We start from the raw sequence: 21,945 nt of genomic DNA on the forward strand, positions 1-21,945 counted from the left end.
TCAATTCCCCGTACCTTTTTTCCCTTAACCCTACACCTTTTAAACCAGAGTTACATAACTGACATTTATAATATGACCAGGAGGTCCTAAGAGATATTGAAATGCCTCATGAATCATAGAAGAAAGATTAAACTGACATTCAAGACAGTGTTGGTGTAAAATGTATTTCTGCCCTCACAAATCTACTGGAGCTTCCCGCTGTAGGTCACAAATGCTTACAATCACTACCAGTCCATTTCCCACATATTGTCCTCTTGTTATCAGCATTGAGCGTTGCTTACCACTCCTCCTTGAAATTCTCTTTTCCTAGGCTTTTTTTTTTTTTTTAACCTCTCAATATTCTACTCTTCATTTCTACTTCTATCATCCTGACTGTTCCCCATCTGGCCCCTCTTCCTCCTCTGAGCTGTCCCTAAAAGACTTTTCCTTCTTCCTGTGTTACAATCTTTCTCTCTACTATTAGGACTTCAACCATCAGAACTACAAGAATAATCCCTGGAGCAACATCTCTAGTCCTGTGGTCTCTTCCAATCTCCCTCTAGATGTCTACCAGCATTTCTAATATCTAATACTGAACTCGTCTTTCTTCTCTCCCAAAACTGTTTTCCCCTCTGGGTTGCTTGCAACTTTTAATGCTTCTACCACCCTTCAATAATCTGGACTTAAAAATTCAGTGCCATTTTGACTTCTCTTGTTTCTCTCTTCAGTTGTTGTATAGTAGTCCTATACAACCTACCTCCATGATCTTATTTACTTAATTAGTTGACTCACACCTACTGAGTAACTGCTGTAATGACGGATACTGGGGCTGCGGTGAACATCACAAGTGAGGACCCTGCCTTTCTGAAGTTTACATTCTCATAGGGCAGACACAATTTCAGGCGGCAATTAGTGCTATGAGAAAAACAAATAATGTAGAGGGATCATGAATGATTGATAGTGGTAACAGGGGCTACTATTTTAGATAGATTGGCTAGGAAAAACCTCTTCAAAAAATGACATTAGAGCACCCAGAACATGAAAGTGAACCTTGTGAAGATCTGAAGGAAGACCATTCCAGGGAAGTGGAACAGCAAGTACAAAGGCACTGGGGTGGAAAAGAGTTTGGCTGAAGAACTATAGACCAGTATGGCTGGTAGAGTGTGAGCAGGGGAAGGGTGGTAAACAATGAGATCAGACAGCTAGGGCAAAAAAGAAGGACCTTGTAAGCCATGGTAAGGAGTGTGGATCTTATTCTAAGTGTAATGTGAAATGTTTGGGGAGTTTTGACTTGGGGAGTGATGGGGTCTGATTTATGCATTAAAGACACTAGAGAATAGACTATAAGGGAGAATATAGCACTTGTTAGATAAATAAAAAACAAAAACAAACCACATTCGTAGGCAACATACATGGCCACTGAGCTACTTCTTGAATTTTTAAAAAGTAATCTCTACACCTAACATGGGATTTGAACTTACAACCCCAATATCAAGAGGCACATGCTCACTGACTGAGCCAGCTGGGTACCTTGAGCCACTTTTTATAAATGAAAGTTCCAATTCAACAGATATGTAACTTCTTCACTCATAAATAACAATGTTATGAGTTGAAATACTTCCATTTCCTTTAAATTAAAACAATATCATGTTTCTGAAATGGACAGCAAGCAATGAAGCATATAGTTTTGCTCATTTTCCACGTATATGTTATGTAAATGAAACCAAATCTTTTGGGCATTTTGTCATCAGTAATGTCCAACAGCACAATTAGGAATGAATTAACAAAAATATTTATAAAAAATTCACAGATTGCTTGTAATGAGGTACAATGGACAAGGCATTCAGTGTATTAAACAGGAATGAATGATGCTAAAATTATATTTCCACTAGAGGTCTACAAAGAAGGAAGCTGAAAATAAAATGAATAAAAGATAAAGGCATTTCAATTATTGTCAGGTTATAAAAGGTTTGTACTTTTATGTGATGTGAAGATAAGAGAATGGAAGCATAGCAAATGAGTCTATTATGTCAGTATCATTTGGAGTCAGACAATTAAGCTTTTGGCATCTACCAACACTATGTCTCTCCCATAAAACTGAATACAACTTGGTAGATTGAAAAGAAAAAAAGACAATTATGAAATAATCAGTATTCATATTAGGTTTTTAAGGTTCCTTTTATTTACAAAAAGCAATTCACTCATCTCCGTATTCTCTGAGTTTATTCATTTGCTTCCTTGCACATAAATAAATATCATGCTTGCCTTTTCCTGCCCAAAGGTCTGAGAAGAGCACCACAGTAGGGAATGATGACTTTCTTTCTTATTGTGTTTATGGGTGAGGTATAACTTAAGGAATTCATTCACCAAACAGGCATGGAGAATCAACCATGTGTCAGGCATTGTAATATAGGCAGTGGGAGTGCTAAGGTGAAAGAGATTGTATCACATGATGAGGAGGGAGAGCTGCTTCTCTAAGGAAGACTCATGACAGCATTTCTAACACAATAGCACCTGTTTCTAGAGGTTGGTGTCTTAATTGGGATTGTAAAAAAAGTATACCTTCTATTATTCCTCCAAATTTCCTTTGATTGGATAGAAGAGTCAAAGAGTTGAAGGGGATAGAGGAGTCATCTCATGGGGAGTGTGAAGGTTGACTCAAATCTCTAAATGTAATTTGTATCTCTTATTCTAATAGGACAGAATGTTTTATTTCCAAGGAAAATTCTAGCCATGGCACTCTAAAAGGTTATATTCACAACTGGGAAGATAGATGCAGATGGCAGTAGTTTATGATATAATTTTTCTACTGCTGTGTAACAAATGACCACACATTTGGCAGCTTAGCATAACACACTTATATTTTATTGCCTCATAGTTTCAGTAGGTCAGGAGTCTGGGCATGGCATAGCCAAGGCCTCTGCTTAGGGTCTCACAAGGCTGCAGTCTCATCTGAGACTTGACTGGGGAAGGTTTTGCTATTGTCAACAGAATTCAATTCCTTGTGGCTATAGAACTAAAGGCCTCTGTTTCCCTGGCTATCTGCCTGAAGCTGCTTTCAGCTTCTTGCAAGTGGGTCTCCCAACATAGTAGCTCACTTCTTTGAAGCCAGGAATGAGTGGGTGACTCCAGCAAGATGGGCACTAAAATCTTGTTCAATATTATCATATATATCCAATCTTTGCTGTGCTCTATTGGTTAGAAGTAAATTACAGGTCCTGTACATCCTCCAGGGGACAGGATCACACAAAGGTATGAACGCTGGGAAGGAGGGATCGTAAGGACCCTCACTCAAAGAGGATCTACCACATTACTTAGACTTTCCCCCTCTATGTTAACTTAATATACCAAATCTTCTTTCTCTTTATTATTGCTTCAAATATAACTCTTTTCACCTTTAAAGTTTTTTAAAGCTGAAGTTAATCCTGGCTTGTATGTTCCTGCCACTATTCTTAAGAAAGTTCCTCTTGCTAGTTCTAGGTTCTTTGTTCAGCTTTTGTACATTTGTTTGAACATTTAAGCTCATCACAGAACTCTGGGACATCTCCCTCAATTTATATGTACATCTCTGTCCTTTCCATTTGCTGAGACTGTAAGTGAAGTTCTGAGTGGAGTTCATCTTCTAGGATTTATTACGCCACAAGCCACATTCCCATCCATGGTCTCTAAATGTGAGAACAAACCCATTTAACCCAAGTTTATTTATTTATTTTTAAAGATTTTATTTATTTATTCATGAGAGACACAGAGTGAGAGAGAGAGAGAGAGAGGCAGAGACACAGGCAGAGGAAGAAGCAGGCTCCATGCAGGGAGCCTGACGTGGGACTCGATCCCGGGACCCCAGGGTCAGGCCCTGGACCGAAGGCGGTGCTAAACCACTGAGCCACCCGGGGCTGCCCAACCCAAGTTTAAAATGAAAAAAAAAAAAACAAAAAAAAAAACAAAACAAAACAAAAAACAAAACCACAAACAAAACCTGGAATCTGGAATATGTCCAGATAAGTACCTAATTCCTGGAATCTGTGCTATATGTACATAATTAAACAATTGCATCCTTGTTAGATTCTTTTGGTAGAACTACAATCCCAGCAGGTGTTTTGGTAGTTGAAGTGCTTCTCTATTACAACAGTTTGGCACACACCAGTTAATGATCCACATTAATGAAAGGATCATTCATATTCTTTTTCTGCCTGGGTTGTTTAAAGTCCACTTTTACAGATTTACTTTGGTTTCTTTCTTTTTTTCAGCTCTAATGCTCTTTCTGGAGCAGCATCCTCATTCACATTCATGGATTTCTGACAGGAAAATGCCTGTAGTCTTACTCCCCTTCTTCCAGATCTGGTCATTCATGGAAATATTTTGTTTTTTTTTTTTGTTTGTTTGGTTTTTTTTTTCATGGAAATATTTTGGTCATAAAGCTCCAGGTGATGGTGTGTGGCACCCACCTAGGGTCCATACATACAAGAGAAAAGAGTTAATTCTGTTCTTTTACAAGTCTCTCCTACCTCATGACTGAGCTTTAGCTGCTTTCTTTCTACTACAGGGGCATCCTCAACATTTGCAGAGTCTGATCTCAGTGTCTCATATGTAGGTACTCATAAATATTTGTGGAGAGAATTGGCTGATGTCTATTTGTATATATAAGTGGATATTGCTATATATTAGATTCATTCATATGGATGGGTATTTCTTTCTAGTTAATAAATTCCTAGAAATGAAATTGAAGGGTCAAAAAAATGTATGTTTTAGACTCTCAGAGACACAGACTGCTGTCTACGAGAACTGAGTTGAGTAATATCTGTCGACAGTGTGTGTGTTGGTTTCCTTATGTATTCGCTAACAATCATTGTTAATATGTGGCCCTCTGGTGAATAAAAATGATGCTTCATTATTTTAAACTCACTCCTTAGTAAATGACATCAAGACATATATATTAAACATTCATATATATTAAATATCTTATTAAACAAATATTGATTACAATTTTAAAATAGAACTATCTCATGAACACCTACCATGTGCCAGGTACTATTCTAAATTATAATGAACAATATATTCAAGATCCCTGTTCTCAAGGAGCTCATAGAGGAGCTCAGATAGGAGGAGGAGACAGATAGTAAGCAACTAAACAAACAAAAAATAGTGTGAAGTCCTATGAAGAGAATAAAATATGGGAATGAAATAGAGATCTGGAGGTAAAGAGGAGGCCAACATTAAATAGACTGTTGAGGTGCCCTGGCTGGCTGAGTAGGAAGAGCATGTGACTCTTGATCTCAGGGCTGTGAGCTCTAGGCCCACGTTGGATGTAGAGATTACTTAAATAAATAAAACTCTGAAAAAGAAATAGATCGTTATGAAAGCAAACAGGCTGAGAATTAAATGATACCATGAACTAGACCTCTTCATCCATAATGTCCTATTTTCTCAAGCATAGCAGGCACTGTTCTGCCTCAGGGTTTTTGTACTTACTCTCTGGAGCATTCTTCTGTCAGGTATCTATAAGGCTTACTCCTTCCTTGGATGGGTGAAATGCCTGTACAAGTGTAGTTTGAGGGTTTGCAGTGAATTGGTGGCTAGCTGTACCCATTCCTAGGCAGTTTCAGTACTGCTATCTTCTAGACAAGTTCAGCAAGGCTTCCCTCTCCATTAAAAGACCATGACATTTGGAGAACCCTTGACGTTTCCAGTTAGACATAAACTTTATTGTTTCAAACTTCATAGACATTAAATAAATGTGAGCTAAAGCTGGGCTTCTTTATTGCTCATTTAAAGAATGAAATGTTACTTGGCAATTGTTTTTAGCAGTTGGTTTCTTACAACCATTGGAGTAATTTAATAATGATAGATTACATAAATTGACATGAGTAGAAATCTTTTGCCACCTTCTAAGGTTTCCAGCTCTTAAAAAAAAAAAAAGAAAGAAAGAAAAGAAAAGAAAAGAAAAAAAGGAAAGGATAAAAGAAAAGAAAAAGGTGGGGTGGGGAGAGAATAGTTTATATTGGACTAGGCTGCCACGACAAAATTCTCTTCTTATACACTGACAATGAATGATGAAGGTGATAATGATGATATATATATTGAGCACCTACCAGATGGGAGCCACTTTATAAACATTATCTTTAATCAGCTAGCCTCTTCAGATATATTACTTTTAATCCTCTAAACAACCCTATGAGCTGGTGACATCTCCAATTTCAGAGATGAAGCAAATGAGACTCAGAGAGATTACAGAACCCCAAAGGCATAAATCTATTAGGTAGTAGGGCTGAAATTTGAACCCTGTAGGATACGATCTCTTAAAATACTATTCTGCTTCTCTACAAGTAAAAACGCATCTATCTTTTTGATAAAGATATCATTTAGGGTGCAAACAACTGTTTTTTATGTAAAAACCAAAGACAATTTCACAAATGATACTTCATTTTATCCTGTGATATAATGAGCTGTAATGCTCCTTCTTTCCATTTCATAAATGGAGCAAAAGTGAGGTTGAGGAATTTACCTAAGGTTTAAAAAATCTTGCCCTAGAAGCAGGTTTTCACACTCTCAATGCTCTATTCTACTTGAACTTTAACTTTCATTAGCATTTTGTAGTTATTATAAAAGAAATGAGAAACACAAATAGCACTGTAGAGTCCCAAGACCTAATCATTTTTTAGTCTAATTGGTAATGTTGGCTGAATAAGTTCATAAAGTCAGATGTTTTCAAAAAATACTATTAAAGATTCAGTTCTTAACTCTGTATCTTCAGGTTTAAGATCTTTATCAAGGCACAGTTATTATTCCTTCTATATGCATCATTTTGTAAATGGTTTCAAAGACAGCTTTTATTTTTTACTTTAAGTAAAAAATTAAGTTTTCGATGATGCTTAAAAATTTTTACTTTTAAAAAGCATGCTTTAAATTTTAGAATTGAATGTTCACTCTAAAAAAAAGAAAAAATCAAACAATATAAAGGTTTCTAATAAAAAAGAAAATACAGGTATTCTCCCAATATGACCTCCTTAGAAAAACATTGCTGTCAATGAGTTAGGTTGGAATCTAGACTTGATTGGAAGTTATTCAAGTTTCTTAAGCCTTGTTGTTTTATGCTGAATATCTGTAAATCATAAAAATTATTTAAGCTGAGGTAAATTTTGGTCAATGATTCTAACTAAGATAAAAAAACTCTAAAACAACCTTTATTTATACAGTGCTTTATATTTACAAAGCACTTTTACACTAGTTCACTCAATCCTTGAGACAATCTTGGGAAGATTGTATCCCTACTTTCCAGATAGGAAACCAAGACTCCAAGAGGTCATCATAGCTTATCAAATCTAAGCTACCACTGAGAATACCTCTCCACTTTCTATGCTCAAAAAACCAAAAAATAAAAAACCCCAAGTCAATTGTGATATGATGACTTAACTAGACCTCTGTGAGACTCACAAGACTTTATAATAAAGACCTGAGTCAGGGGTCTTGGGTTGCCCTTTCCAAGCGTGTGACTGAGGTAAATCATTTAAGTTCTCTGAGCCTTGATTTTTTCATATCTTTCAAATTAGAAACAATAATGCCTGTCTCATAGGGTTGCTGTGAAAACATATAGATGAAAAATAGTACTTACAAACTATCTATGGCATTATTATCTTTAAATATGTTTATCTGTAGTAGTAATACTAATACTCTACTGTTAAAGGCAGAAACTTCTAGATCTATTCTGAACTGGTATATCATATTAAATAATTAGTAAAGCTGTTACAACACATGACGGCTACTGCCACTGTCTCCTCTGAGATGAGCTGTTAATACTCTGTCCTCATATGAACCTGGAGAACACCTATTTCATTAACCTGAAAGAATGTATTCCACTTGGATAAGGACATTTTCAGGTCCTGAGGGAAAATACTTCTTTCTGGCATCATTCATATTTTGCTTGTCAGGTTATAGGTTGAAACATGAGTCCCATGGTAGACACTCTATTACTGCAGTCAGTTCTAATGGTGAAGGAATTGAGAGTTCCATTTTTTGGAAGAGAGAAAATACACTATACTTATACATCAATGCCTTCTGGAAGTTTGAGGCAGTCCTTGTATTTTTTTCCCCCCTGCTTCTGTGTTGGAAATCATTCTACATTCCCATGTTAGTACTAAGGTATATATAGACTTCTACCTTGTACATCCTGTAATCCCCTTGACAACTATATTCTTGTCTGGTGGGAGGAATTAAGTCTATTTGTCTGGACATGCCTTCATAGTTTCTAGCTAATGGTAGTATATGTGATTAAAGTATGTATCTGAAATATTTCCCTGGAAATGGTCTTCTATGAGGACACTTATCATGTGGTAGTTCTGAGACTGATTCACACTAGATATTTTTTGTGTATGCTAAATACTGGAAATATGGTGCCTTTCTGATTTTTATGACCGACAAACTGTATTTTGCTTTCTTCCTATGTACCAACAGAAAATAATAATTTATATAGATTTGGCATTACTAAGTAACTTTAGCACTTCAATTCTCAGGAATTTATTTAATGAAAAAGGCAAATACCTAAGAGTTAATTAATGTGCAGAAGAAGCAACAGGAAAACATGAGATAGTCGAAGATCCAGGAGGACAACAGATCATTGCTTTGTGCATCTGGACTTCTGGGTACTCACTGACCCAGAATGCACATGAATATCAAGTTTAAACATTAATACTGAGTTTCAGGTGTTCCAAACTCTGACATACACTGATGAACTACTAATCTCTTTTTATTTTATTTTTTTTAAGATTTTATTTAAGAGAGAGGTAGAGAGAGTGTGCATGCACAAGCAGGGGGTAGGGGCAGAGGGAGAAGTGGACTCCCCGCTGAGCAGGGAGCTGGAGGAGGCAGGGCTCAATCCCAGGACTTTGAGATCATGACCTGAGAGGAAGGCAAATGCTTAACCGACTGAGCCACCCAGGGGCCCCATGAAATATTAGTCTCTTTTTAAAAATGAATATTTGTTCCTTGCTACTCAAACCTAGCCCAAGCTACTATCCTGTTTCATGTCAATCACATCTTCCTGCTTTCTTCACTCTTGCCACACCTATAGCCCAGTTTCAAACAAACGCCTGGATGATCTTTTAAAATATGGATCAGAGTTTTCTCCTGCTTAAAACCATGGACGGCTCCTATGACACTCAAAATAAAATCCATACTCCTTAGAATGGTGTTCAAAGCCCTGTATGGTCTTTCTCTTCTCTACATCTCCACCCTTATCGCATGCTTATTCATCTGTTCGTTCCTATGTATCAGAAACCCAGGCTTTCTTCTGTCCCTCCAATATGTCAGATTGTTCCTACTTCAAGGCTTTTGTACTTGGCCAGAAAAACTCCTCCCATAGATTTTCTCCTAGATGAATCTTGACTCAAATTCACCTCTTCAAAGAGGGTTAACATTTCCACTTATAATATCAGGTGGATTTATTGTATGCATAACAGTCATTGCTTCCTGGAATCACTTATTGCTAATTTGCTTGTCCATTTCTACCTAAGCAGCTTGACAGCAAGGGCTTTGTAAGCTAGTACCCCACTGCCTAGGTCAGGGTCTGGTTGATTGCAGATACTCAATAAATAGTTCATGAAGGAATGAAGTAATAAACCTAAATGGTTACCTTTTTTTGTGACATATTTTTCTGTCACTTTTTTTTTCCTGGAAAAAAATTGTACCAGGAAAGAAATTACTTATTGTTCTTGAAGCTAACAATAATTTGCTCATGTAAAGCAAAATTAAATAACCCAAGCACAGTTTCCTTTCCAGAGATCACCCGAGATTACATTTGATATATTTTCTTAATGGAACATCACAGCAGTGACCTACTTTCAAATTGCAACAATACGAGAGAATATGTGAGTTAATGGTTTTCCCTGAATGGTGTGACAACACCAGTATTTACAATGGGTATTATCTAGCTCTGAATGATCAAGCCACTAGAGAACAGGTCTACCCTACAATAAAAACAGGTGAAATAACATCAGAGTCACTAAACTATCCCCTTATGCTTGGAACAATTTGCCCCAATTCTAGGAGAGAAAAAAAATATAAATAGCAACGATAACTTTATGAAGAAGTGAATACTATAGTGCCCATTCTAAACAGGATAGCTGACTTTCACCAAAAATATAAAGCTTTTCCTTTGATAAATTCATGTCAACTAATAAAAATATGTGCGGGAGGTAATTAGAAAAGCAGTAATGATAGTTTGAGACCTAGAATAAGTACAATGAGAAGATGCTGTATTGAATCTGACTTCTGGATCTAAAAAAAATTATTATAAAGTCCTTCAAATGTTGCAGTACAGCATTTCCCCTTTTTCTCATAAGAACCTTTTGCCATCTGCCTAAATAACTTCTAAGTAGCTTCTGAATATAAAGACAAAAAAGCAGCTATCACTGACATTCTAATTTTAAAAGTTAAAATATTGCTAGTTTCAGACAGGGGCACCTGAATTGATGCAGGAAGCTCACATAGACAAATATATGTAATCACATGGTTATAGTGGGGGTAAAGTTCACCTTTGTTTTCAACTAGTCAAGTGAAAATTACAGGTTTATTTGACAATTTGTAACAGTTGAACATCCATATTTCTGCTGTTATAAGACATGCTGTGATGCAGATAATTACATATGCATATCTATGCACACTGCTCAATATTTTCTTTGCAAAATACCAACAGGTGTATTACTAGGTTAATATATGATCACTAAAATATTATTTTAACTTTCAAAAACATTTTTCAAATAGATATTTTAAAATCTCTTGATATAGGTAGCAAAATTGATTCCCAGGAACGTTGTGCCAAATTATATTCCCACCTGTAGTGGATGAGAATATTTACTTTCAACTTTAATTAGTGGTAGGCCCAGATGGCTCCTAAATTCGATGGATTTTTTTTTTTTGTCTAATATATAACTTAAGAAAAGAAAGTATATTCTCCACAGGAAGATTCCTGCTCCCTGCTTCCTTTGCTCAGGCATCATTTGGGTCTTCGTGGGTGTAGAAACCTTGGCTCCAGCTGCTCATCTCAATCCCGTGAATCTCTGAAGCTTAAGAGCTCACTTATCATTACAATTTTACCCTCTGTTCTTCTTGGTGCAGAGAGACATGCATTCCTTGGTTTTCATTTTTTAAATACACAAACATAATTTTAAATGTCATTTCTAAGTGTAGGAGCAGAATGGGGAGGGTTTGGCATGAGATCACTCTGCCATCTTGGTAGATGGTAGTTTATTCTGAATCTTGACAGCTCTATTTTCTTGCTTTAGTACTGTAGACGTTTTCATGATCATATACTGGTATGCTTATATATATATATATATATATATATATATATATATATATATATTTGTTTAAAAGACGTTGAATGAAATATATATATATTTGTTTAAAAGACGTTGAATGAAATATGTGTTTGGGTAAATATGTATATACACACACACATACATATAATATATACATGTGTTATGTATTTCTCTTTATAAAAAAGAGAACTTTCTGAATTTTTAAAAGATTTTATTAAACTTTTTTTTAAAATATTTTATTTATTTATTAATGAGAGACACACACACACACACAGAGGCAGAGACACAGGCAGAGGGAGAAGCAGGCTCCATGCAGGGAGACTGACATGGGATGCGATCCTGGGTCTCCAGGATCATGCCCTGGGCTGTAGGTGGCCCTAAACTGCTGAGCCCCCTGGGCTGCCCAAGATTTTATTTATTTATTCATGAAAGACACAGAGAAAGAGAGAGAGAGAGAGAGAGAGAGAGAGGCAGAGACACAGGCAGAGGGAGAAGCAGGTTCCCCACAGGGAGCCCGATTCAGGACTTGATCCCAGGACCCCGGGATCATGACCTGAGCCAAAGGCAGATGCTCAACCACTGAACCACCCAAGAATTCCTCTGAATTGGCTTTTGACCTTTGAAAGATGTGTAAATCCCCCGGTTGCACTGATATTCAACCAAGTTGTTGTTGGTGTTACCCTCTCAAAGCTCTGGCTGCGAGCTGGCCAGTGTGCACTTGTGTTATAAGGTTGATCTAACAGTCTGAGGGGAGTAAGAAAGGAGCCAGGACCAGAGGTGGCTGTAAAGAGCACATGGCATTTGGGGCAGAAGCCACTAACCTGGGTGAAGTGCTCCAGTGCATGTCAGATGTAACTGACATGCTGTCTATGCTGTCTAAAGAACCAAGCCCCAGTTGGCTTTCTGCTTGACACAGAATCTGTGAATCCCGAGGATTTCAAAAATGCCATTGACTCACCAAGATAAAAGAAGAAAAAGAATCCATTTACCTCCTAATTCATTGGCTTAATTCATTACCCCTTCAAATTAGAATGCATTAAGAGCTACTGTCCTGCCATAGTGACTTCCAATTATTCCCATAATCTCCACCATTGTTCAGCAGGAGTAACAGGTTGGCTGTTCTTGCTCTCACTGTATTTGGATCCTACCTGCCCTATTGAAAACTTTTTGGGATTTGCCTGTAACTGCCAGTGCTCTTGAAGATTTTTACTCCATTTTTATATTCCATTTATCATTTTCATGGGAATTTTGAAGGAGGGTAGATGCCTGTGTTTGTGCTGCCAATCTACCAGGAAATCAGGAAATCAGTAAGTTCTTACTAAAGACTTCCTATAGAATATCTGCCCAGATATTATTTTATTATGCATTTAAAAAACTGCTTCTTACTGCTTTTATTACAGAACTATTTTTTTCGTCAATCTAGGTGTCAATCAACACTGCAGTTCAAACTAAGTAGTTATTTCAAATAAAGAGCATACTAAAACATTATGGTATTGACCATGTAAATATTGATGGAGATTGATACAAGCACCTTTAAGGGTTCCAAAACTAATCAAAAATGCCTATTTGTCTACGTAACATTTCAGTGGAGGCAGTATAACGGAACATACCAAAGTTTTGTTATAGTTAGCAAAAAACAACTGAAAGATAAGATGCTGATTCAGACATTTAACCACAGTTTCCTGTGATGGTTACACTCTAACTCAAAATCGAAAATAACATTATTATATACTAAGAAAAGCTCTCATCTACCATATTTTCAAATGGATCTAAATTCAAAGAAGATTTAGACAATAATTACTTAATACTTAGTACAGAGAAAACGTATATTTAAATTAGCTGCTTTAAAATAGTAATAATGCAGTACCAGCATTATTAGCACAAGCAGTAGTAATCCATTTATGGAACATCTTATACTACCAGGTGCTTGGTTAGCTAGTCTCCATGTATTTCACTTGATCCTCCAATCCTGCTACTTCAGATATTACGAACTCCACCTTTTATATGGCAAAAGATAACCAGAGATTAAGTATTTTGCCCAGCGAAGTTGGATGGCTAATTGGGGTGCTCCCTGGGGCACCTCTAGGGATCATCAGAGGTTCTGCAGAGCACTGTTTACACGGGTTCAAACTGCTCCTCCAGGCTGCCTCTAAGATTCATGTACTTCTCCATTGCTAGAGGCATCCTGATGACAGCTGGCTGGCCACGTAGAAAGCATTCATGTTCTCTGTGATCCTATGTCTAGGTTCTTAAGTTGGGGTTTATGAACACACTGAAGATGGATGCAAATGTGTATAACTGCACATATCTGGTATAGGGCTTTTACCAGACTTCAGTGGAGGCCACCATCCAAAAAAGGTTCAGAATTATCTTCTAGATATTCCCCAGAGACTGATTTTAAGTGATAACACCCAAGAAATCTGATTCTCATTTCTGAGGAAATCCCCTAGTATAACATCCCAGAGTGTACTTTTGTTAAGAAGCAAGTTGAGGCAATTACCCAAGAGAAAATTAAAAATTGTTACTTGAAATATGCAGAGTCACACCAAAGGAAATGAGGTTAGAGACTGCAGCTGAATTATCTACCTCATGGTAGTGATTTTCTGTGTTTCATTACATATAGAAAAAAGCTACTGCATAAAGAGAAAAAAAATGAGCTGAGTTCATCTGAATTATCAAACATAAAAAGACAAGTCAGAAAAATTATAAAATTATTGGGAATATAGCCAATATTAGCAATTATATTTCTAAATAAAAAGACAACGTAGAAACTATTTGCTAGTTTAAATAGGAGGCTAGGTACAATCTTATGACAGATAAAAAGTGCAGATGGAATTTTTCTCTTTTCTTCCAAAGAAGTTCTGCTGAATTTCAAATATTTTCTTTGAATAATCATGTTTGACAAATGTAAAGGTTAATGTTAGCAAGGTAATTAAAATTAATGATGGCAATGTCCGCTGGGTTATGCATGTGTGTTGCAGGTGTTTCCCTCTACTGTTCCCACCCTAACTTAAAAATGTCTAATATAGAAAATTCTGAGTATACACATAATACATTAGGAGTGATTATTTTCATCTACCCTGAAATCTATATAATTTCTTTACATAAAGAGCTCTTATAGTGTTTTTGAAATATAATTTGATTTTTTTTAATGTAATAGGTTATACAAAATTAAGAAAAAAGAAAACCTCACTGTAGAGATTGAGCATATACTGTTAGAGGCATGGTTTCCAATCTTCTTTCTATAATATAGTTTGGAAGTTAAAAGTTACCCCAAAGAGTCTTTGAATATTATCCTCTACAAAGCCAAACCATTTACTACCCAGGACTTTACTCAAAACTTACTTGGATACTTTTTTAACAAGAATTGTATCGTATTCCTACATTTATAGTTATACGTATTTGATATCTGGTCCTCAGCAGAGGGGAGATTGAGAATGGCAAACAGGGATAGTAGAATGGTAGAGGTCAACATCAAGACAACCCACAGACAGACTGACATCAAGGGAAGAGACGAACAAACAGGTAAAAAGGGAGTCCAAATCTGTGAAGAAGCACAAGTGCTGGGAGACAGGAGGGGAGGATAGAAATGTCCAATGGTTTAAGCTCTCCCCAAGGACTGCCCGTCTGCTGGGACATTGCAAGTTAGTCAGCCAGTTGCCTTGCTTCTGTTTCTTGCTCAGTGCTGACTCTGGGGGCATCCATTGACAGTTCTTTTAAGAGAGGTATTCTGTTGGCCCTGGCTTAGGAGTAAATGCTTGAGCTAGCAGCTCTGATGAGCAGGGAACTGGTTCAGCTATTCCATAGCTCTTTAATTAATTATCCTGCCGGGTGCCCAAAGGTCTGTTCCTAGTTTTCCCTGCCTGCGATCCTGGAAGTTTTCTCATGGTTCTACTTAACTCACTGTTTCAGCAGTTTTGTCTTTCATCTTTATTGTATTTGGGGGTCTTTTGCTCAGCTGGGCTGTACCTTCAGTTTTATTCCATCTGTTGTATATTATTCAAAAATTCTTCAATGTTGGTTCTAATCTTTCAGGTTTCCAGCACTGCCGTGGATTTATTTTTGTATTTATTCTTCCATTTCAAAGAGACTTTGGATGGAAGTAGAGGTTAAAACATGTCTTAATCAGCTATCTTCTCTTGGAAGCCATTTCAGGCACGTTAAATAAAGTAAATATTCTCCTCCTACAATAGGTGTTTTAAGATTTTAACGATTAGCTATTAATTTTACTGTAGGCAAGCCAACACATTTAACAAAATTAAACTGTCAAGCTTGAAATTTCCTTTTGGTTTTGTTAAATGAATTACTAAAAAAAATACAAAAGTGAAAAAAGTGCAGAAAACTTACAATCCATATCAAGTATGGCCCGAACAGATTTAACAAGTTCCTTAGATTCAAGTGCCAGTGTTGCTGGGATATTACGTCCATTCCTTCTTAGTGGTGTGAGGGAAGTCTGAGAAGCTAGCATAGGTCTTCTTTCACTGTGAAGGGCAACAATATAAAGTTGAACTTATTGTACAAATAATAAAATCTGCTTGGTTAAATAATCTGAATTCTTAGGTACAAAAATATTTGTATTTCTGGGAATATTGTATTCTTATAGCCATAAAATGAAGTAATCACAAAACGTTTGTTTTCAGTTCTTTATTATGTAACAAAGACATGTATAAGAACTAGGTTGACCTCATAATAGGAGGAATAAATCATTTGTTGGACTTATTTTGTGCTTATGTCATGCTAACACAATGTAGCCCTTTAGTTTGCAAAAATTCAAATGAAGCACTTAAACATAAATTTATTAAATGGACATTTACTATCACTTCCTATAATATTAAATATAAATTCTATGTTTATTTGCTCCTGAACGTATCTTTATTTTTGAAATTTTTTGAACTGAAATTATATAAAATCTAAAACATCACAGAGCATTTATATCACTTTTTGAAGATGTAAATGTCACCTGAAATGAATATGCTCTGGTGTAATTTAAAATGCAAGGTTTTACTGCAAAAAACCATTATGTTGAGACTTTTACTTGAAAAGAGATCATTTTAAACTGGTAATGAAACCATTATTATTTATTTATTATTACTATTTATAATCCATCTTCAATAAGCATGATGGATTAATTCACAAGAAGCAATTAAAGCATCAATTCTCAAATTCAAATACAGAGCCTTTATTCTGTGTTGAAAGACAAAGGCCAAAATTTATTACAGAAGTTATAGTATATTAAAAAGCTTGAATCATATTTTCGTAGAGTTTAAATTTCCAAGATATGGTGAAAAGTTGCTTAATATTTTTTAAGGTTACCATGAACCTGTTTAAGGCAAGGGCAGGCTCTGGCTTTTAAATGATCATTCTTAACACCAAAACTTTTGAATTATTATTCAAGGTCACAAGGAGATTCTGAGGGTGGTGATGGGGGACACATCTATCCACACAGGGGAATCTGATTGAGTATTTTAACATTCTTATTGAAAATAATTAACTGAAATTCACATAATTATCTTACATTATAAGCAGCACAGATAGCAATAAAATGTCAGATCTTTCATTAGAATAAAGCATTACAATAAAATGAGCTTAAAAGTGTACTGATATCACATAACATTTAGAATAATCCAATTACAATGTTGTACACCTGAAACTAACATAACATTGTGTGTCAACTACATTTCAGTAATAAAATTTTTTTTAAAGCATACTACTGTAGACATTTTTCTAAAGTAAAAAAAAATGCTATGTGGAACGTTAAAATATAATAAGAATATGATGAATCATCTTCATTTATTAAACTGTTGTTTTCACAGTAAAGGGCATAGTTTTCCTGTTTCTTCAAGCATGCATTGCTAGAAGTAGAAGTACATTGCTGGTGGCAGCTATTATAAGATGAGGAGAAAAAAACTGCTTTGAAAATATATATAAACAGGAAACTTCCTTTTGTTTATCTTTCATTATGTATCAAAATGACCATAAACTTGCAGTTTGAAATACATGAATCTTATTAGTATGTTTGTAGCTCTTAGTAGGAAACTTTAAATTAGAAACAAACTGTGAATAACAAAATCAAGGTGTATTCTCCAAATATATTTCTTTTATTTGTGTCTACTAAATGTTGAAAATGAAAGAACTGATTGCATGAACCTGTTTTATAAAATTCTCTTTGCCATAACAACTCATCTGCTCGGTTGAGACTGATCTTTAAGGTAATTTTTACTCATATACAGATGCTTAGAGAACTTTAGGGTAATCCCATCTTTATAGAATTCCTAACAAAAACAAGATAGGTGATTCCTACCTCAATTTTAGAGTACTTGGTTACAGTGACTGGCTAAATACCTCCAGGAATTTCTCTTACAGAGATGGAGTCAAAAACAACATGTCCTTGTATCTATTTCCACAAGACATTAAAAAACAGCATCCAATAGGAGTTATGTAGCATCTTAAGGCTATTTAAAAGATTTTAGTATTTTAGTCACAATTACAAAATGAAAAATGTAATCATATTCTACAGGAAACAATTAAATATTCTTACCTTAAACTTGATAAAGGAGAAGAATTATCAGAAAATAATTCTTGAATAGTCTAGAGAAAACATGACAGTAAAGGAGATATGTAAGTTTGATATCTGTAAGATGTCTTAACTAAAATTTATAACCTCCCCCCATCTCCCACTCCCAGTTGATTAAAAGGTACTTCTGTTACATGGAGGGAAAAATCAACTCAGACATGTAATAGTTATGAAAATATTTATTTATAGAGCAAATATTTATCAAATAATGTTTAAACAATAGTATTAAGAGTTTTGAGAAAGTGTTCATTAAAACATAGCATATATTTAGGATCATTTAACCCTATCTCAATTATTTCTCTTAACAATCTATTGGTGCTGGTCTTTCCATTATCTATGCCATTTTAAACCTGATTATAGGTTAGCATTGCTGTTTTGAGCCAGAGAATGTTTCACTAGTCACCAAACACCAGAACATTTAAATATATGTCAGTCATTTACAGATTTTTTAAAATGGACATAAAGTAATATAATGGGAAAATTTACCTCTACAAAATGAAGAAGCTTTTCAGTGGATGCCTCAAAAGTTTTTCGAGCCATTTCTGATTTTCGCAATTGGCAATCAAGCACTGTGATTCTCTTTCTTAACTCCTGAACACTTTCCTGGACAGAAGTATCAAAAGGAAGGTCTTACACATTTCTTTGATTTTTATATCAGTGGCTCCTATTTTCAGTTTATATTAACCAATATCCAACATTATCATATTACTTATTTTCTCTTACTGTACATATCTTCTGACTTGGAGAGGGCATTTTACTAATTGCATATTTAAAGGTTAAACTGCACAGGGATGCTGCAAATTTTGAGATAAACTATATATGAGTTTGTTGATTCTTATAGTAAAATACATTTAAATATACATTTAAATCCAGTTTATTATGGCTTTTCTCTCTCTCTCTCTCTCTCTCTCTTTTTTTGGACAATACAGCTTGCCAGCTGTTGGCATAAACTGTTGCCAACGTGGCACAACAAAAATTGCTGAAGATATGCATATATATTTAATGTAATCTGATCCAATGTAAAGCTCAGCTGGCAGGGAAGTAAAGGAATCTCATGGACAGTAAAGGAATTCCATGAAGACAAGCAACAACAATGCTGGGTAAACCCTTTCATAGGAATATGCATGCACTGCAGCATAATTTGCTCTGATAGTACATCTTTGGGCACAGTTGGCAAATGAGAGAACTTTAATAGGTGAATTAGAAAGAAAAAAACCTTATAGAAATAAATATATGATTTCGATTTTGGTTCTGGCAAGTGGGTTAAAAAAAGCCTATAAAAAAAAAAAAAAGCCTATAATTTCTAATCACAAGCCCCTACTCATGAAAGTTGGAGGTCATAATTTGTATTACCCATGTGTCCTATAAATTTATAAGCTGAAATTTTAGTTTAAAACAGTTCCAAACTGGTAGACGCAAACACAAAACTTCTGTGGAGGGATATTTTCTAAATCCAGATCTCAAAGAATTCCTACATATTATGTGCCAAAAGAACATGACCTCAGGAAATAAGCTACCATGAATAAAATCAGCTGAAGGAAACAAATTATAGGATCAGACCTATAAAGACAGCAGATATTGGAGTGATCAGATACAAACTATAAAGTAATGTTTAATAGGTTTCAAAAATTAGGAATTTAAAGCATAACAAAGGGAAAAGAAACTATAAAAATAGATCCATATAACATAAAATAATAAATCTTAAAAATAAAAATATAATAAAAATTAAATTAGAAGCTCATTTATGGGTTTAATATCCATTAGATACAGTTGAAAAGAGAATGGATAAACTGGAAGGCAGAGGTAAAGAAGGCTTTCATAATGCAGCAGAAAAATAAAAATGGAAAATATAACAGAAGGAGAAAAGGTAAGGAGAATATAACTAGATGAAGATCTAGCATACACCCAATCTGAATTACACATGAGGGTTCAGAAAGAATGAAAGAGAAATTGCTCAGGATAACAATTTGGGGTTTTTCAGAAATAACAACAGACATTATTCCTTAGATGAGGAAGCTCAGTGAATCTCAAGCAATGTAAATAAAAATAAGTCAACACATGACTCATCACAGTCAAACTGCGGAACACTGAAGATAAAAAGATCTTGAAATCATCTAGAAAAAAACAACAGATTGCAAACAAATACCAGATTGAGTACTGATATCACAACCATGGAATAAAAACACTGAAAGAAATTGAATGCCAACTTACTTTAAATGTAGCAAAAATGTATTTCAAGAGCAAAAGTTCAATAAAGATGTTTTCAGACAAACACAACTGAAGAGAATTTGTTACCAACATATCCTCATTAAATACATTTCTAAAACATGTACTTCATGAGGGAAATAATTTTAGCAAGGTCTGAGATGCAAAAAGAATGCTGAACACAGAAAATGGTAAACATGAGGATCTATTTAAACAAAGGTTGACAGCACAAAATGAACTGTATAGTGTCTAATTTATGGTGTTAAAAGTCAAGAAGGAACTAAAATACTGACAAAAATAGAAACTGAGTAGGAAGGGATGATAGGATTTATGTTCTAAATCCTATCTTTTATATTCTAAAGTGCTTATAATATTTAGAAGAAGGGGAAAGCTAGTGATTTGTGTTATAATTTAAAATAAAATGTTAAAATTTCTAAGATAATCATTAAAAATTAGAAACGGAGTATATACTTTCTAAACTAGCAGAAGGAAATAAATGGAATGAGAGCTGGGGAACACAGGAAAAATCTAAACCAATTAAAAAAAAAAAAAAACAACAACAGGCAAGAAATAACAACTAAAAAAACAGCCAAAAAACACAGTACACATAAAATGCATAAATTAAAAGAGGGTGAAAACGAAGCCAAGTACATTAGCAAATAAGAGTAAATGGAAAGATCTTTCTAATTAAAGGTCAAAAATCAGTAAGATGAAGAAAAAATTCAGCTATATGTTATTTACCACATATACAATTAAAACACTACATATAAACTAAGGATACTGCATATAAAACAATCCATCAAAAAACTGCAGAATTCTTTTCAAGCTCACTCTGAACATGTGTGAACACTGGCCATATAGTAAGCCACAAAGCAACCATCAAAAATTTTGGAGTTGTTATGCTATAGACTAGATTCTCTGGACACAATGCAGTTAAACTTTTTGTGCCTCACTGGTAAGTTTATTAATAAAGATTCAATCATAAATATGTAAATTCTTCACTAAGTAATCTATATATTTAATGCATTTCCAGTAAAAGTTCCAACAGCTTTTTTTCCCCCTTTTGCTTGAATTTATAAGCCAAGTCTAAAATTCATATAAAAGAGATCAAAGGGTCATGTAGTTAATATATAGTTATATACTTTTTAAAAATATGTAGTTAATATACTTTTAAAGAAAAAGTACTAGGTAGGGTGATCAGATATCAAGACTTACTGTAAAAGATACAGTAACAGTGTGTAATTGGCATAAGAACATACAAATAGACCAGTGAAAGAGAATAGAGAGGCTTCAGGAAGATAGGCACACATGAAATCTTGATATATGACAGAACTGATTTTATAGATCAATTAGGAAAGAAGAGACTTTTGAATAAATGGTGCTGGGATAGTTGGTCATTCATTCAGAATAAAGAAAGAATAAAATGGATCCCCACCTCCATATAATGCCACAAAACCAATTATAGAGGATCAAAACTTTAAAACTTTAAAATTTTAAAAAATATTTTATTTATTTGAGAGAAAGAGAGTGCACACAAGCAGGGGGAAGAGCAGAGGAAGAAGGAGTGAAAGAAGCAGATTCCGTGCTGAGCAGGAAGCCGGCCAGGTGTGGGACTCAATCCCAGGACCCTGAGATCATGATCTGAGCCCAAGGCAGACACTTAACTGACTGAGCCACCCAGGTGCCCCCAAAACTTTAAAATTTTTAGAGGCAAATATCAAAGAATACTTTTGGGAATGGAATAAATTCTAAAAAGACATGAGGGAAAAGACTGATAAGTTTGACTATATGAAAATCAATGTTTATTTTACCATTGGGTGAAAGGCGAACCATAAATTGAAGACTTTAATAACATATAACTTAATACAGGAATAG

At 34.9% G+C, this 21,945-nt stretch overlaps 1 protein-coding gene across 26 annotated transcripts in view; it reads right to left on the reverse strand.

Moving 5' to 3' along the window:
• Nucleotides 1-21,945, reverse strand: part of STXBP4 (syntaxin binding protein 4) — a 213,793-nt gene that overhangs the window by 102,629 nt on the left and 89,219 nt on the right. For 24 of the 26 annotated variants that reach the window (XR_013354387.1, XM_077852662.1, XM_077852663.1 and 21 more), the window contains 3 exons: nucleotides 18,352-18,468; nucleotides 17,830-17,879; nucleotides 15,639-15,772 (listed from right to left, as the gene is read on the reverse strand). Coding sequence is in view for 25 of the 26 variants with exons in the window: in XM_077852662.1 (XP_077708788.1) it covers nucleotides 15,639-15,772; nucleotides 17,830-17,879; nucleotides 18,352-18,468 (301 nt within the window). In the remaining variant the exon portion in view is untranslated. Of the gene's footprint in view, nucleotides 1-10,506; nucleotides 15,382-15,638; nucleotides 15,773-15,920; nucleotides 17,174-17,829; nucleotides 17,880-18,351; nucleotides 18,469-21,945 lie in introns of those variants that run through there. The other 2 variants (XM_077852652.1, XM_077852653.1) reach the window with 2 other exon arrangements.

The sequence above is a fragment of the Canis aureus genome, chromosome 16 (genome assembly GCF_053574225.1).
Source record: "Canis aureus isolate CA01 chromosome 16, VMU_Caureus_v.1.0, whole genome shotgun sequence".
Classification (NCBI taxonomy): Eukaryota; Metazoa; Chordata; class Mammalia; order Carnivora; family Canidae; genus Canis; species Canis aureus.